We start from the raw sequence: 18,547 nt of genomic DNA on the forward strand, positions 1-18,547 counted from the left end.
ACGTATCTAAACTGAAACTAAACAGGATTATAGAGGCTGCCGAGATACCACGACCTGTGATTGGTCAACTTGAGTTGCTTGTGTTTTCTCCTCCAAGCTCCTGATGCCGGTGGAGATTGTTGATACATTAAGAAGTTGAACATCTCTCTCTCTCGCTCTCTCAGCGGATGAATGAACATAAACACAGCGCATGGCAGCGGCCTCCTATTCAGTAAAATACGCTCGATATCGTAACGTAAATAACAGAACGTAAACACATTAAGTTGTGGGTAATATAATTCATGCGCGGTGGCTTGATCACAGACGCTGCTGGGGTTCTTTTTAACGGGTGAAATCCAACACTGGATCATAAATCAAGACCAGTGCTGGAGGTTTCTATGACTCCTTGCATGAAGTATAAATCCTGCTTCAGACATGCAACCTGTGGTGAAGGGTAGACGTGAACATGGCTTTGTATCGGAGGTTGGGAACCACGGATCGATGTCTATCTGCAGCTGAGATATTCAGTAACTCTTTACCTGATCACTTTATGGACCTTGAGGTGAGATTGTTGGTTGTGTATGTAGATCAGCAACATCAGGACCTTCCCTCTCTGACTGATTTCCTACGTGTGTTTCGTTGAGCAGTAGATTACCTGGAGAAGATGTGGTCCGGCCGAGACGCTGCTGACATCAAAAGTAAGCGATCGAATCTTCCTGACGCCGTGCTCATGTAACCGTGTTCGTTTGACCGCGCTCACCGTGCTGTCTCCTCTCCAGTAGAGAGAGACAACATGGCGGACTTCTGCGTGCTGGGACAGAGACCTCCTCCTCACCTGGCCGGCCTGTCCCAGCTCAGTCACCTGGGAGCCGGCAGCCCCCTCCTCAAGGCGGGGTCCGGGGATCTGCATTCGCCCTCCCAGCCGCTTCAGCAGCCTCCTCCACCCCAGCAACAGCCCTCGCCCCACGGCCCCCACCACCACAGCCCCCCCCTCCGCACGGGCCAGGTGCCTCCTCCGCCGCCCCCGCCCGGCGCCCTGCAGCCCCTGCTGGGGCCAGGTGGGCTGCTCTCCCCTCAGCTCTCCCCGCAGCTGGTGCGCCAACAGCTCGCCATGGCCCACCTCATCAACCAGCAGCTAGCCGTTAGCCGCCTGCTGGCCCATCAGCACCCCCAGGCCATCAACCAGCAGTTCCTCAACCACCCGCCCATCCCTCGGTGTTCGTCCAAAGCCGGCGGCGACCATCCCGGGAGCAACCCGTCGGCCTCCGAGGTCTCCTGTGAAATCTACCAGCAGGTCAGAGACGAGCTGAAGAGAGCTAGTGTCTCCCAGGCCGTGTTCGCCCGTGTGGCTTTCAACCGCACACAGGTAGGAAAACAGGACAGACTGTGGTCAAGAAAGGTTAGGAGACAGTCTGCAAAGTGTACATGATCAGAGAGAGAGGAGAGGCAAGGATGAGAGAGGGTAGCTTCAGATGACATTCAAAAGGATTCAGATCATCTCAATGTTAATATTTATCATCAGACTAAGACTAAGATCACAGCGCTCGTTCCCCAAAACATCTCAGGTTGAGGAGAGATAGTCGCCGTATTTGATCGAAACAAATAGAAGCTGACGTCACCGATAGACTATAATTTGTCACCCACCTGGCGGTATTTTCAGTGGGATTAAGCGGAAGCGAGGCAGGGCAGCTCGCCGGGTCATTGAGTCTCCCCCCCTCCCCCTCCCCCGCCCTCGCAGCAGCACAAGCACCTGATGCATTCAGGCTGTGCTAAACTGGTCACCACACGCCCCATTAGATCAATGTAATGGAGGCGGATCATAGACCTGTTGGTGTAGAGGCCAGGTGTGTTTTTGCATGTGTGTGTGTATGTGTTTGTGTGAGCATCCAACCCATGTGCTAATACTGTTTATCGAAGGTTCATCATTTTCAGTGTTTACCAACTGCTAAAAAATGGACATTTCCCTTTACTTACGTAACATATTTTATTTTGCGTTGTACTTCTGTTCCACTACAATTCAGAGGGAAATAATTAACTATTTATTGCTATTTGATAATTTTTTGCTGACAAGACATATAAAGCTTATAAAATACGTTTTGTTATAAATGATAACGACCCAACAGTTTATACACGAACAGCTGAAATGATGTGTTAATCGATAAGTCGTAGTCGTAAAGAACTATTTTGATGATCGTTCCTTGTTCCAGCTTCTGTGATGTCAGGATTTCCTGCTTTTCCTGAAGTCATTGTAATGATTTTGAATGTATTTTGTCATGATTTTTGTCGTCGGTTCAGAGTGTAAATGTGTCCCTGTGTGTGTGTCTTCACTGTGCAGGGCTTGCTGTCGGAGATCCTGCGGAAGGAGGAGGACCCTCGCACAGCCTCGCAGTCTCTGCTGGTGAATCTGAAAGCGATGCAGAACTTCCTCAACCTGGCCGAGAGCGAGAGAGACCGGATCTACCAGGAGGAGAGGGAGCGCACCATGAACCCGTCAGTCGGCCTTCCCGCCTCCAACTCCTCCAACCCCGGAACTCCACGCCTCCCACAGGTTGGTGTTCCATAAAGTCAGGGGTCAGGAGACTTTGAAATGTAGCCAGCACCTGAAAACAAACTCCGTGGCAATATTTTTAAAAATATTCACATTTTTGGGTTGTCTGTCGGTCCGGTCTATTCTCATGAACGTGATGCCTCAGCAAGCGTCCACTTGCACTCGAGGTTGAACTGATGAGAATTTGGAGTTCAAAGGTTACTGTTACTGTGATCTTTGGTCATAACTCAAGGATTCGTATGCTGATTATGACAAAAGTGATGACATTTTGGACAGACATGGAGGTGAACTGCAACATGACGGATTGGCAGAAGCCTACACTGGCTAAGCAGCAATTCCAGTTGTAGATAGGAACATAATCCATTGGATTACAAAAAAAAGAACCTAATCGGAATACTTTTGGATTACTTCAAAATCAAACATTGAAAATATTGGGTTTTTATACAAAAAAAAAAAAATGGCGTCAGCTGCAAAATTTCTAGACAAAAAATGTTCATCTTCCATTTTCAATGTCAATAAAAAGGAAATAAAAACTCCAAAACATAAATCATGATTAAAAAACAAACGGAGAAGTCACCTTTAACAGAACTGACAACCTGAGAGGAGTAACTTTGATATACAGTGGAACATATTCGGCAGTAATCCTCGACAAACAAAGTAACTGTAATTTGATTTCATTCTAATGTAATCTGAGTTAATTATAGTTTCTTATTTTTTGTAATCTGATTAATCCTGATTACATGTTGTCCGTTATGACTGCATGCAGTCGGTGGTGCCGTCAGTGTGTTGTTGAGCTTTGAATGATGATGCATGTGTGTAATCCGATTGTAACGCTTGTGTGTCTGTGTGTGTGTGTGTGTGTGTGCATAGAAAGTGTGGGAGAGGGGCATGGATGACCAGATAACCCCCGATACCTGGGCCTCCATCTGGAAGAACAAGACTAAGATCTCCAACTCGGTGAGTCATCTACGATCTTCAACTTTCCCCTCACAAAGCAGACTGCAGCGCGTCATGCACTGCACCCTAAACCCTCGAACAGCTTCCATTTAGAATGAAAACGCGGCTTCAAAGCCATCGTAGGAGCATACTGTAAACATGAAGGACATTATGGAGTATTTGGACGTTTCTCTGCATGTGCACATAACAATTCAGTGATAAGACGTTCCCTCTGATGTCAGGGCAGATGGCCATTCATGGCTGTGGGTGAATTTTGTGCGCTATTCTTATTATGTCTATGTAAAATAATCTCAGCATCGTTTACACTGAGGGAATGTGAGCTGGCTGGTCTGTACATGTCCCGACTTCAAACGCTGTGTATACAAGCTCTCCGAGAGCCAATGCATGTTCGTTCAAACAGAAACAACAAAGAAAGACAAAAGAGGAGGCCTTAATGACTTTGATCTGTAAACACAATTCATGTGGAGACGTGCGCTGCAGATGTGAAGGCCGATGCTCGCACAGGGAAACACGGCACGTCTGTTCTGGGAGCAGCTCGGCCCGATCGCCAGCTGATAACCTTTCCTCGTATGTTTACATCCGATTTGCTTTTGTGGGTAAACGCTAAGTCGTTTTCCAATATACACGAGTCGTTATGATATTTCCCGTCATCCGAACTTATCTGATCTCCTTGTTAACGTCAACCATTCAAAGTCCCTTTATTTTGTATCCCATAGTGTGTACCACATCATCACCATGGGTCCTCTCTTTTCCAGCCAAAGCCACCAGGCCCGGCCCCCGACCTCCCACTGAAGCTGGAGTCGCTGCTCAACATTACGCCGGGCATCTACGACGAAATTCAGCAGGAGATGAAGAGAGCCAAAGTGTCTCAAGCTCTGTTCGCTAAGGTGGCCGCCAACAAGAGCCAGGTGAGGGGGAAAAGGAAGAAGCCACGAAAGTTTGCTCTTCGGAATGACGAAGTGAGATCGTGAGATATTCGCTGCTCGGTTAGATATCGATATCAAAACAGCGTTGAAAAGCTCCTGGAAACCACAAAACCTTGTGCGTTCAGAGCCAAAACACACTTCTGCAGAGACCAAAGCTGGAGCGCTGCCACGTTGTACACAGTCAGTCATCGGCTGGTTCAGCCGTCACTCGGCTGGTGATGAATAGCTCTGTTTGTTTTCTCAGAGCTCTGATAACATGATGTACTGCAGTGCTGGAGCTATTGTAATGAATACGTTTTTCTTCATTTTTTCTTAATTTCTCTAGAAACTGTACCTCATGTTCTTGTTGTTGATTTGTTTACGAGAGGACTTTTTAAATTTCTCATTTCCCCGCAAGCAAATCATTTATTTTTTATTTTGTTAGCTCCATAATATCCATTTACAGATTTACAGTCCCCTCCGTACCTGAGAGGATTGTTAATTGATTGATTGGCTAATTATTCTATTTAAGTTTTTTATAAATTTACCAGAAAAACTTGATTCATTAATTCGTAATTAAGATGATTAACGGTACAAGGTAATAATATAATAAAACTAAAATACATTTTATAAACACAATACAAATACAAGTAAAGAAACAAATAATCACAATAAAGAAGCAAATGCATGCTAATAATGCTAATTGTAAAGAATAAAAAAATAAAAAGATGTGCTGGGCTTATTAGGTCGTTGACTGCTTACAAGATGTATTAATCTTATAGCAATATATTGCTGTTTTATATCTAAATATCTGGAATTACAATGAAAATATCTTCATATTTGACGCTGTAGTTCTCTGGTTTTAAGTCTTAACGTCTCGATAACATCTGCATTCAATAAATGTGGGAAACTTTCAATATATTAGCAATGGCGCCATGCAGCTTCTCTCCTCTGCTGCTTGCAGACATATAAACAAGGATTCAAACGCTCAATATTTCCCGACGCACATTTCAATCCCACACGCTTTCTAAACTTGCATGTTGTTTACTCTCGTCAGGCCAAAGGAGAGGTCGGATGTGACGGGAAACAAGGACTCAATTAGAGAAAAAGGATGTGGAAATACAAAAACGCTTCCATCTTAAATATATTTACATGTAAAGAGCGCCTTCATTTATGGATCGGGTCCAGGTGTAAGCGTGAGAAAGGTAATGTGTAGAGACGTATGCATCGTGTATACAGTACATGCATGCTGGTTCGTGTGCAGTCTGCGAGGTCCCCCAGGTTGGCGGGTCTGGGGGTGGCTGAGGGTCACGGCTCAGTGCACCCATCTGCTGCAGCTGGCCACAAGGACAGAGAGGGAGGAAGAGAGAGACGATCAGGCTATTAGCGGTGCATGCTGCCCGAGGTGGCTGGTTGAACACGACAGCTGGTGTCACAAACCGAACCAGTCTAGCAGATATAATTGAATCTTCTCCATCTCTCCCCCCCATCTTCCCCTCCTACACTTACCTCGCACACGATGCACATTTCTAACTTCTTCCAACTCTTTTGCTAGATTTTATCCCCCTACATGCTCACAATGTGTCTGTTCCTTCCTGTATGTCTTTATATTTTAACTCCTGCTTTCTCTCATGGTCTTCATCCTCCTCCTTCTTCACCCGGTGTCAATGATCGTAGATGAGAGGTGTTGGTTCTTGGGCTCCACAGCTGGAGAACAATAATAAAATGGTTTATAGAACAGGAAATACAAGGATGGTCCACCGTGATATTTTTTTCAGGGGGAACAGAACCCCCTTCTGTTTGAAAATCGGACTAGTCTGACAAGTACACATAGAGTTAGACAAGAAGAGTGATACTATTCTCATAACTTTATGGTAAAAAAATAAAGCTACAGCCAGCAGCATGTTAGCTTAGCATAAAGACTGGAAACGAGGAAACTCTCAGTGAATCACAGGCAGCAACCTCCGGTTCTGAAAAGAGAAGTGTGTCAAAACTTGAATTCTCTCTCATGGCCACTCTGGTTTCAAAAAGAAGTCTGGTTGTATAGAAGTCTGAGAAAATGACTCTACTTCTCTCTTGATTTATTCCCTCAGTAAACATTGTAAACATGAGTTTATGGTCTCAATCTCTAGTTTCAAGTCTTCTTCAATACAGCATGATGTTCATTTAGTACATTATGGTCCATTTAGAGTCAAACAGACCATAAAGCCTCTGTTTAACCCCCACCTTCTGTCTCCAGGGCTGGCTGTGTGAGCTGCTCCGGTGGAAGGAGAACCCCAGCCCGGAGAACCGCACCCTGTGGGAGAACCTGTGCACCATCCGCAGGTTTCTGGCGCTGCCGCAGAACGACAGAGACCTGGCGTACGAGGAGGAGTCCAGACACCATCACTCAGAGAGGATGCACACCGTCCTCCACCTGCCCCAGGACGCACAGGTAAGAACCACACATGGTTACAGCTGGTGTCCACGTGCACCTCGTATCTCCGTGTCCAGATGTTTGTAACACCTGGCATCAAAATGCACCTCCGGTTCACGCATTGAAAACAGATTTCCTGCACATGTCACCTCATCTCACAACATTTACATCTGTTGAAATTGACTGTAAACACCTTTTCTTACTTCACCACCATGTACAAGTACACTGAAAATGTATTTTTACCAGATCTCCTTGGACCTTGTTTTCATTTTGGGTCGGTGCGCAAAAGCGTATTCTCCATTCTGAAACAAAACATCTGTACAAAACCCGAAGTTATTTGTCAAGAAATAGTCCAACGCATTACTCCCAGTGAGACCACAACTTGTGCTTTTTACACTTATTGTTCAGTGCTGATTAAAGACGAGATAAAATGTGTTTATCAGTGGACACAGAACTGTTTCCCTCTGTTTCCAGTCTTCGTGCTAAGCTAAGCTAACCATCTGTTGTTTGTAGCCTTTTATTGCCAAAAATACAGTATGTTCAACAAGTCCTTTATAGTAAGACCATTCTCCACCACCTACAAACATAAGCATATACCCCACATGTACAGACTAAAAACTAGTATTAGCATCAAAATATACTCAAATTACAAAAAGGAGATGTACTCATGATGCGTTCATGTTCATCACTTAATTGCTAGAGCAGTAAAAAGTACAAGATTTCCCTCTGAACCCACTGAACCCTGTCTGTTTTTATTACTCTCAGGCTGTATAGATAATACCTTATCTGTTATTGATTTTAAGTAGCAGACGACACAGAAATATACCGTAAGACGACACAAAAAAAACCATCTTTTCTTACAATCTACATGTTTGGTTGGGTGGTTGGAGGTTTTATCCACAGTGCCCCAATGTGAGGGATCAAACTATGTTGGTCAAATTAAAATAAAAGCTGACTCAACAACTGTGACTTCAGCAGACACTGGTCTATTTCGGCCTTGAATGTAGCCACATTATGCTACTATGACTGTTTATGGCGAACTATACCATGACTCTTTATGACATTTTTAATAAAGGTTTTATGACAGACTGTACTATGACATTTTATTACATTTTTATGACATACTATATATGACATTTCATAACAACTGGCAAACTCTATCTTCTGATGAATGTGTATGATGATACACATTGACCTCGAGCAGAGATCGTTTTGTCAAACCTCATATCTGCTGTGTCATTGTTGAGGCTCCCAGCACGTACAGTACCAAATTCAATTTTTGTTAGGATGCATCATGTCATTTTGGATAAAACAAACGTGATCTTAAGCTCACTGTCTTCAGGCTCCAGCAGCAGACAGAGAGTTGTATTAATCTTCTCTTTATTTGCAAGAAAGTCCTCTGTTTGAGATACAGTCTGTCTAACCCCCCCCCCCCCCTCCCCAATGCACGGTTATTATATCCCACATATAGCACATACCATATGCCATAAATCAGAAACAGGCGAATGCTTCCCATTTAGCATCGCAACACCAATGCTATGGTGCCGTTTCGCCGGTCTCCGCCCACCTCCAACCCCACCACCAAGCAGATCCTTTTCTCTCTTTCCATTCAGAGCTCTGTATTAAAGGCTGATGGGAAGACTGGGAGGAAGCGGTGGTGGCACCGTTAACACATTCCTCTGCTCCTCTCACACTCTCAGCAACGACTAAAAATACAGTACAGCCTCATATCGCCCATGTTGTAACCCCCAGCCCACCTCGAGAGACTCTGGGGGATGAACTGTGGTGAAACACTGGTGATTTATTAATGGGAAATGAGGTGTGTTGCTGTCATCAGACCCCCCCCCCCTCCACCTCCCCTCTGTCTCACCCCACTACCGCCAAACCTCCGGCTCCAGCCAGCCTGCCACCACAGACTACACATGTGTCCCATGCACTGATAGTTGGTAACGTGAGCCCCCCCTCCCCCCCCCTCCCCCCTGTGTCGTGGACAATAAGAGGGTCTCCCAAAAAAAACTGAAGCGACCGACCACAGACGATCACATGAAAGATGAATGCGGCGCTGAGACGTAACTGTGCGGTGATGTGTGTCTGGCCTGGACTGGATGTACAGCAGCGTGAGCCGTCTCTGCATCTTGGGAGATCTCTGACTGCGTGTCTATTAAATCTATAGGTGCTGCGTGTGTGTGCGTGTGTGTGCGTGTGTGTGTGTGTGTGTGTGTGTGTGTGTGTGTGTGTGTGTGTGTGTTTGCATGTCAGTAACCTCAGCTGCATCACATTTCTCCATGCCTGACACGGCCCCGGTGCTCGCTCCACGGCTCTTTATTCACACGGCTTCAGCAGTTAAGTGCGTCCCACAGCTAATTTGGCAGAGTCTGCCCGTATAAATAATTTCTTCATTGTTTTTGCTAAATTGATTTCTGCTGCAAGTCAAGTGGTTGTTTATGTGTGTGTGTGTGTGTGTATGGCCGCTCACCGAGGCTGAGACCCCAGGAGTGGTGGACTAGAACAAGACGTAACAACCACTGCGCCCTTCCTCCTCCTCCTCCTCTCTTTGTGTCTCACTTCAATCCAAAGGTGCTTTACTGACATCACAAAGAAAAGGTGCTTTTTGCCAAAGCAGCAACAAATTGCTCCCGTCGACACCGAGTAAAATCTCACCTGTTTTTAGGTGATCAGCACGTGTGAGTCATTTAGTGTTGCATTTTTATTGACTTCTTAGGAAAAACAAATCAACTGTGATGAAGACTGCAAAATGATACCATAATATACATTTTAGCACTCTGTTGGTTTTGCTCTTTTACTTTGGATTTGTTAATAATCAGAAACATTTAGAATATTGCCAGACTTTGAATGTTTACGTCATTAACAATGTGATCTAAAACAGAGCAAAGCTCCGCTGATTAACTAAAAGAGAGAACGAAAACGCGACAGAACTTCATGTTCTTCTGTCATCAACAAACAGCAGGGCCGTAATAACATCATGAACTGGATCAGACAGGTTTTACACTGGAATCAAACACACAACGTGGATCAACCGTAATATCAAACGGTTCAATAGAATCATTAATTATCAAAAGGAAAATGGATTGTAGGTCATAAAACATGGAGTTCATCCTCTCTGTCACTGTGACAATCAATCATTCGCTGCTATTTCCATAAAAATACATTTCTAAAACAAATATTTGTTAGTATTCATTAATTCACTTCGAGAGGAAGTAGCCGCCTGTCTCTCTCTTTTCTGTCTCTCTCTCCCCTTTCTCTCTCTCTCTCTCTCTCTCCCCCTCCAGTCTTCAGTTCCTCCCGGTGGCCTCTCATTCACTGCTGCAGGGTGGAGTTTGAGCGTTTTTGGCAAACCACAATTAAGTGAATTGTTTAATTGCAGATAAGTGGAATGAATACCACACACAGTTTGAATAAAAAAAAAAGCATGCATGTACACATAAACATATATGACCACACACACACACACACACTTGCTTAGCTGCACTCCAGCTCGCCTCAATAACATTTTGTGGATACAGTTTCTCATCGAAGAAACATTATTTTACAAAAAAGGAAATGTGCCGTGACTCATCTACTCCCTTAGCCTGGATCCAGTCCTCATGGATCACAACCACAAACACACTTATTCTCATACAAGAGTGAGAGAAAGAGACACTTGTTCTAATATGAGAGTGAGAGAAAGAGACACTTATTCTAATACAAGAGTGAGAGAAAGAGAGACACTTGTTCTAATATAAGAGTGAGAGAAAGAGACACTTATTCTAATACAAGAGTGAGAGAAAGAGACACTTATTCTAATACAAGAGTGAGAGAAAGAGACACTTATTCTCATACAAGAGTGAGAGAAAGAGACACTTATTCTAATACAAGAGTGAGAGAAAGAGACACTTGTTCTAATACAAGAGTGAGAGAAAGAGACACTTATTCTAATATAAGAGTGAGAGAAAGAGACACTTATTCTCATACAAGAGTGAGAGAAAGAGACACTTATTCTAATACAAGAGTGAGAGAAAGAGACACTTGTTCTAATACAAGAGTGAGAGAAAGAGACACTTATTCTAATATAAGAGTGAGAGAAAGAGACACTTATTCTCATACAAGAGTGAGAGAAAGAGACACTTATTCTAATACAAGAGTGCGAGAAAGAGACACTTGTTCTAATACAAGAGTGAGAGAAAGAGACACTTATTCTAATATAAGAGTGAGAGAAAGAGACACTTATTCTCATACAAGAGTGAGAGAAAGAGACACTTATTCTAATACAAGAGTGCGAGAAAGAGAGACTTGTTCTAATATAAGAGTGAGAGAAAGAGAGACACTTGTTCTTTCCATCATTCCATATTTATCTCTGTGTTAATGGTGCCTCTGGTGGTCATACACTGCCCCCCCCCCCCCACACACACACACACACACACTCCCCCCACCAGAGAGAGAGAGAGAGACGGAAAATAAGTTTTTCAGGAATATTGAATGATGCCATGAGAGGAGCTGGTCTGGCTGTGGAGCTCCATGCTTGTGGTTTTGGGAGAGCGGGGCTGTATTGTGTTGCTCTGAAGTGACATGTCATCTCTCCCAAAGTGTAACGGTCAGAGATGGGAGGAGTAAAGAGCCAGGGAGGGAGGGAGGGAGGGAGGGAGGGAGGTGAACAGGGACAAACGTACTGCAAGCTTCTATTGACGTTCGTACTGGTTATTTCTGCGAAAAAAAGTAATTATATGTAACTCGAATGAGGATAATTTCAATCTGAAGTGTGATTAATCATTTTAAACACCACAGTGTGAGCAGTGGTCAAAAAGTAATCAGTTACTTTACTTAGAAAGTACTACCACTACTAACGGTCCTACGTTAAGAATCTTACTTGTGTAAAAGTATTATCAGCTCAATATACTTAAGTATTGAAAGGAGTCATTGTGCATAAAAAAGCCCCTTTTGGGGGTGTGTATATCTTGTATTATTGCATTATTATTTTTACTGATGTAGTCATCCTAGTTGGTTTATGTGGCGCTAATTATTACCATTTAATATATTGGATAATTGAATGTAGTTATTATGTTAAGTCTTTAACAGCAGAGAAACTATAACTGTCAAATAAATGTAGTGGAGTAAAAAGCATAAACTTGCATAAAATGTAAATACTCAAGTATATTTTTGTGTTTCCTGTGTTTTACTTAAGTAGCATACTCTGACATTTGAAACGTAACACCAATGAAGTACTTTTAAAGATGGAGACTTCCTCATCGAGAAAATGACAGCATTGGTTTTCTGTCCGTTTGTTTACGTTGACTCGTGTGACCATGTGACGTCTGAAATGTGTCAACGCAAAGGAGGAAGCTGCTCGACGTCATTAAAAAGAAAGGAGGAGCTCTGGGTTTGCTCTTGGGTTATGGCTCATTTTGGATGGCAGTGACTAAGAACCTTTTTTAAGATGATTTAGTCTGGAGGAGGCGGTTGGGTCAGTTACATTTCTCAGTAATTGTCCCGGCGGGTGTAAGTCTACCCTCCATGACTTCTGACTAAGACTCACTGTTTTTCAGGGTGTTTTTAAATCATATTTACAGAAAGAAGCAGATCAGTTTAATGACTTTCACCTGGATTCTGTGCTCCACAGAGTTACACAGTAAGGAGACACTGATTAGCCTCAAGTCGTCTTGCAACACTGAGAGCTCAAAAAGGGCTTCCAGTAACATGATTAGCTATTTATGCACCAGGGTCCATTATATGTTGCACTAGTTTATTACACATTAATGCGCCCAAATACACTGAACTATTGATTTTCTCCATTGTTTTCACATGAAAATAATAAGTTTCACTTTAACTAATGCCTGTTTTGAAGTCTGTAAATCAGCACACAGCAGATACTGTTTGTTACAGACGGTAGGTCAAAGAGCACGGGGCAAACGGACACAGGGTGGGACTGAAGGTGTAGAAAGTTGGGAGTTGCAATGGGAGGGACAGCAGTGAGAGGGAGGGGAGGAGGAGGAGGAAGAGGTGGGAGCTCCTGGCATCCACCAGTTCAGGGCTGATTTGGATGTGGAGTCATGTTGGCTTGGCAGAGGTCCACTTCATTAGTGTCCTGATGCATTAGACCTGAAGGGAGAGGGAGAGGGAGGCAGAGGGGGGAGAAAGCACAGAAGAAGAGACGGAAAAGACACGAAAGGGAGGTAGAAACTAAAAAGGTATAAGAAGAGTGAGCACAGAAGACAGAAGATGACCATTTGTAGGAAGATGGAGACAAAAGAGATGAACCCTGAAGGAGCCGGCCAGCCTGGTGTGTTTGGCTCTGCTCGCTAACATCATCATTAGTGCATGAGGGAGACCAGACTCCCCATTGTTGCATGCATGTGTGTGTGTGTGGCGATTGATCCAAGAGTCCCTGCTGTCGGCCCAAATAAGCATAGAAACGATGAAGGTCTGTGGGCGGAGGTGGGGAGACGGTAGGTTTTTTTCGCAATCCCCTCCATGATTTACCCTGAATTTAGTTATTACGTCTCAGTAAGTTTGTGTGGGGGATGCTTGTGGCTGCGCGGTCCTCATTAGGGCAGAGAGGACATATCTTGCTCTCTTTGTTGTTGCACTCTTACAGTCTTTTGTCAATATCTGAAAAACGTCACTTTGTGTGATAGAAACAGAAGTTTTTTGGGGGCGGGAGAGAGAAGAAATGACAAAACAGGGAAAAACATACAGAATTCCTGTAAATTGGTCATCCCCCCCTCCCTTCCTGAACGAATGAAATTGCAGCAATTTCATGGTCTGGCCTGCCCTGCAGTATTATTATTGAAGTAAATACCCTGTTATTATTGAAGAGGAGGGAGAGAAAAGCGAATGGCTATTATCTTTATGTGGGTCCTTTAATTTTAATGCGCCACAGATTTATAGCTGGGCATTCCAGTGGGGAGGCCCCTCCCTGCTCTTAAAGCGAGTGGGCGGGACACGACCGCAACGCTCTCACAACAGCCTCTACCTCCTGACAAACAACCGAAGGTCCCCACTTTCCCTCCCAACACTTCATCCTGTCAAAACAAAGCCTTCACACTGGTCAGTGGTAGCCAGAGGACCCCCCGTCCCCCCCGTCCCCGTCTGACAGCGAGAGCGCCATCCGTCAGAGTAACTAACACATTTCTACACCTCCCCTCAATGTCTCCATTTAGAATCTCCCTTTGAGCCTTCATAGCCCTCGTTGATGAAAACCCAGACACACTCGTCTGAAGTTCATCCTTTTCCAGTGTAAACAACAAAATAAACCTTTTTTGTATCCAGTTAGGTTTAAAATATACACCTCCAAATAATATGAAAGATAGCTACTGTAAAGGACAAAGACTATTTGAATGTTTTATGAACATTATTTCTCGAAGACTACATCTATAAATCTAAATTTGATGTGCAGTAATGTTATAAATTAGTACATCTGCAATGCTTTTCTAGGAAAACGGTGATGTAGAGTAAGCAAAGAACAATTTAAGGCCAGAACACATAGAACATATTCTACAATGTATTATTTGCCCATAGATGATGATAACATTATGATTATTATCCAGTTATCCAGTTTCTATCGTTACCACTTCACGTCTAAACAAACACAAATGCTTAGTGGAGTTCCTCAAGGATCTATTCGGGAGCCTTTTCTGTTCAGCAGCACAAAGTAGTTTCTTATAACGATGCAGATGATACTCAAATATACATCCCTGAGTTATGAAATGACTACAGTCCCAAAGCTCAACACATCGAGCGAATCACTGATTCGATGTGCCTAAATGTTCCTGCAGTTAAAGAAAAAGATGAAGCTGCATTAGCTTCCAGAGTGTTGACATTGTTTTACTTGTTTAGAAAGAACTGAAGGGTTCAGATCTACTTCAGTTGTTATTTGTTCACTGTGTTGCAAAACTTCAAACGACATTTTTGTATCTCACGAATCAAAACGTCCCCTCTACTCTCTGTCCCCGTGAGGTGTCGAGTGGGCCGGTTAAATAGTGATGATTGGGTGTCACAAGTTTGTAAATGAGAGACTTTCTGGACAGGTGGTTGGCGTTGTACTGGCTCTACTCTTCCACACATTAGGTCAAAGGTATAACTGGACAGCTTGAATGGCAGCGGTGGAGCTGGTTAATAGACCGCGACGCTCTGTGAGCTGTGAAACACTTGTTCTCACCGTGTGCAGCCCTGGCTACTGTGTGCTGGAGGTGTGGGGGGGGGGGGCAGGTTACTGGTGGGATGTCTTGCATCATACACGGTTACTGTCGGCTGCAGACACACAAATGCATTATACAGGATTTAGGTAAAATAAGTTGATTATCACGGTTTTCGTCGTGTTGAATTCCTGCTGCAGTCTTGATCAGGGGTCACTGTGCCCCGTTAATCAATCAGCTCTTTTGTGTTTCTCGTCAGGCACACTACAGGCCACCCCCGCCCCCGATGAAGGAGCACCGGCTGTCTCCGATGCGCGAGGAGCAGTCATCGTCCACCCCGGTGAACGAGGAGGGGTCACAGAACATGGGAACGGGGGCCGGCGGCGGCGGTCCACCTGGCACCGGCAGCGGCGGCGCCGGGAGCAACAAGAAGCCACGATCACGCACAAAGGTGCAATATGTGGTTCTACTCGCTCTCGTCATCAGGACCCATTAAAGGATTATTATGTCATTTAGACTGGTTTTAATTCACGTTCTCTTTCTGGGCATTCTAGATTTCCCTGGAGGCCTTGGGCATCCTGCAGAGCTTCATCCAGGATGTCGGCCTGTACCCAGACCAGGAGGCCATCCAAACCTTGTCGGCGCAGCTCGACCTGCCCAAGCACACCATCATCAAGTTCTTCCAGAACCAGCGCTACCACGTCAAGCACCACGGCCGCCTCAAGGAGCTGGGCGAGGGAGCCGCCGCCAGCGGAGGCGTGGACGTCAGCGAGTACAGAGAAGAGGAGCTGCTCTCGGGCTCGGAGGACCCGGAGTCCAGCGAGGACGGAGCCGAGGAGATCTACCATTCCGCGGAGGGGAACGGCGTGAGCGCGCTGGGGGCGAACCGGCCGCCGGCCTCCTGCGGCTCCAACTCAAGCCACTCGTCCTCAGGGAGCAACATGGCTCAGGAGGAAGACAATGACAAGGGGCACGGCCGGCCCGGTGGCCCTCTGGGGCCCGGAAGCTCCTCATCCAGTCCCAGAGAGCAGGCCGACTACCAGAGGTAGAGACTGACACACGGGGAGGAGAGCAACGGGAGAAAGAGAGGGGGAGAGAAAACAACAAATGAACTGGTCATGAATTGACGGGAGGTGAACGTCAGGAAACCATCAAATACTTCACATCGCCGGAACGACCAGACAGACTCTCTGAAGTGACAGACATCTGTGAACACCTCGTGTGGCGTGAAATTACCTCAGCAAAAAGGACGATTCCCCCAAAAAACATTTCAATAATTCACTCGCAAAAACTCTCATTAACAGGTAATCTATTGCTGCTCATGCCTCCAATTTACAAACACAAGACCAAATCTCCACGTGTCGACAACCGGACTTTCTCCCGATCAACCAATCGCCGGAAGAGACACTCCAAGGAGGCGGGATTTCACCGGCTTTGTGCCAGAAATGGTTCCCGCTCTTCCTCTCTTAAAGTCTGAGCACAGTCACGTTAGACGTACTCCCTTCATGCCGGGGTTGAATTCGCCCCGCTGAGTGACATTTATAGACTGGATCCCAGGGGGGGGGGAGACTTCTACAATCCTATAAATCCTCAGGACGCACACTAATGTTGTTAATGCTGTTGCCTGCCTGAGAACGGGGACGGACAGCAGTCGCTGTTCGTCCACGAGCTTCGTTTCATCGCGCAAGAAAAAAGAAAGAATGACCACGACAAGCTGCCCTCGCCTCACCGTCACACTCCAGAATCACCACCAGCCCAATCTAGCACTTACTGTTCACAAAGACACTGATATTTTGTGGATGTGATGTTCTCTCGCCTCCCTCCCTCCGTCTCTCCTCTTGAGGCGAACTAAAACAGCGCGAGGTTTTTAAAATTGACAGTGGACAGTTTGGCCGGAGGACATCAAGCGGACGTGGCGTGGAGGGACGCTCGCTTGGAGGGACGCTCGCAGGGCCTGTGCACCCGCGACGCCGAGCCCTTCCTGGCGTAGGTGTGTGCCGAGAAACACGTCAAAAAAGGAAGGACAGAACGGAGATTCAGCCACCAAACAATCAGTCACTTTATGTGCGGTAGTCCACCCCCTCTTCCACTCTCCCTCTCCTCTCTCCATCTCACCCTCTCCCCCCTTTGCCTCTCTCTAATTGGTGCCCACAGTCTTGTGTTTCACCACACCTACCCGCACTTAAACTTCACCAACCCTATTTATTGCTATCTTTATCCATGATTATTATTATCATTATTGTTATTATTGTTGTTATTATGGTTGGAATTGCTGTCATCTCGTGCTATTTTTAGTTTTTATTTCCATGGGGTTTAAATATCGGTTCTCAGAACTGGGCGGTGGTTTGGGAAACAAGAGACATTAAGAGCGCTCTGCCCGAAAAGAAGAGGAAGAAAAGGAGCGGAGAGTGAAAGAAAATAAAAAAGAAGCAGTTACTGAGTGTGATTAGGTTTAAAAAGAAGGGGAAAAAAGTCCTGTCATGTTGTATTATGCCATTTTTATAGCTCTGTTTCCCAAAAATAGTAAATGAGCGAAATTAAGAAAGTAAAACTGCTATTTCGCCGCAGTTGATGACAATCTACGTTTTTTTGAGCCATTAAAGAAATGTGGCGGGTTTGGCTCTGTTCTTCACTTTTGATGTCTGTAAATACCCGACACAGGATGAATTGTTGTTAATATACTTTTATTTTTGCGGAGTGACTTTTAAGTGTTTGAGCCAGTTTGGAGTGTCAGAAAAAAGAAAAAAATCTTTTTCCTTTGGACAACTCGGTGAGATCAGTTCATTTCATTGTGCCAGGCAAATTCAATCACAGGAATATTTAAGAATTAAAACAGTTATTTTTTTGTTTTGCTTGGTGTCAGTTGTGTACAAGTATACAGTATGTTGATAAAAAAAAGAATATCGGAGAACGGATAGCGTCCACGTTGTCAGACTGTCCTGATCGGCTGCTACATTCTGCCTTTTGACGACGACGTCGACTCCAATCCCTCCGTGTGATGATATTGTGCTTTTCTGTGTGACAGGAATCAGGGTCGGACACAAATGCAGTTCCAATGAAATATTAGTTCATCCAGCGTTGAAGTGAATTAAAATGTGTGAATTCAAAAAGTCGTCTTGTTTTTATTTCAATAATAATATTGCAAAAACTATCTTATATCAATTTGGAGCGTCTCGCTAGCTGAACGGTTTCAGCGCAGGAGTTGACATTGCGTGTCATACCCTCTCTCTGTCTTCTGCATCTTCTCTGTCAACTATCCAATAGAAGGTTCCTAAAAACAATATGAACAAACAATATCAAGGCTGGTGATATTCTACATTTTTGTTTTCAACAAATCCCATGAAAAGGCCAAAACCTATTTTCTATATCTATCTATTTTCAGCTGCAGATTTGATGCGTCAGAGTATTTACATCATCAGGACCGTGTGTGTGTGTGTGTGTGTGTGTGTGTGTGTGTGCGTGTGTGTGTGTGTTCGTCGTGGTAATGAATGAACATGTCGCGCAACATCGTGGCTCACTCATGTGATTTTTTACCAACAATGGAGCTCTATAGCACAGAGGGATGAATTCAGGCTCATCAGGATATACAAACAATACCAGTTGGTGGAATCGT

The 18,547-nt window shown here is 44.7% G+C and overlaps 1 protein-coding gene across 2 annotated transcripts in view; it reads left to right on the forward strand.

The window, feature by feature from the left end:
* The window catches only part of satb2 (SATB homeobox 2), a 41,671-nt gene extending 23,656 nt beyond the window's left edge, over positions 1-18,015 (forward strand). The window contains exons 7-14 of one of the 2 annotated variants that reach the window (XM_079277514.1): positions 627-677; positions 759-1,345; positions 2,315-2,527; positions 3,398-3,484; positions 4,240-4,392; positions 6,629-6,823; positions 15,173-15,385; positions 15,489-18,015. In XM_079277514.1, the coding sequence (XP_079133640.1) occupies positions 627-677; positions 759-1,345; positions 2,315-2,527; positions 3,398-3,484; positions 4,240-4,392; positions 6,629-6,823; positions 15,173-15,385; positions 15,489-15,983 (1,994 nt within the window). In that variant the 3' untranslated portion in view covers positions 15,984-18,015. The remainder of the gene's footprint in view (positions 1-626; positions 678-758; positions 1,346-2,314; positions 2,528-3,397; positions 3,485-4,239; positions 4,393-6,628; positions 6,824-15,172; positions 15,386-15,488) is intronic. The other variant, XM_079277515.1, reaches the window with a different exon arrangement.
* Positions 18,016-18,547: the final 532 nt, after the last annotated feature.

The sequence above is a fragment of the Melanostigma gelatinosum genome (assembly GCF_949748355.1).
Source record: "Melanostigma gelatinosum genome assembly, chromosome: 10".
Lineage (NCBI taxonomy): Eukaryota > Metazoa > Chordata > Actinopteri > Perciformes > Zoarcidae > Melanostigma > Melanostigma gelatinosum.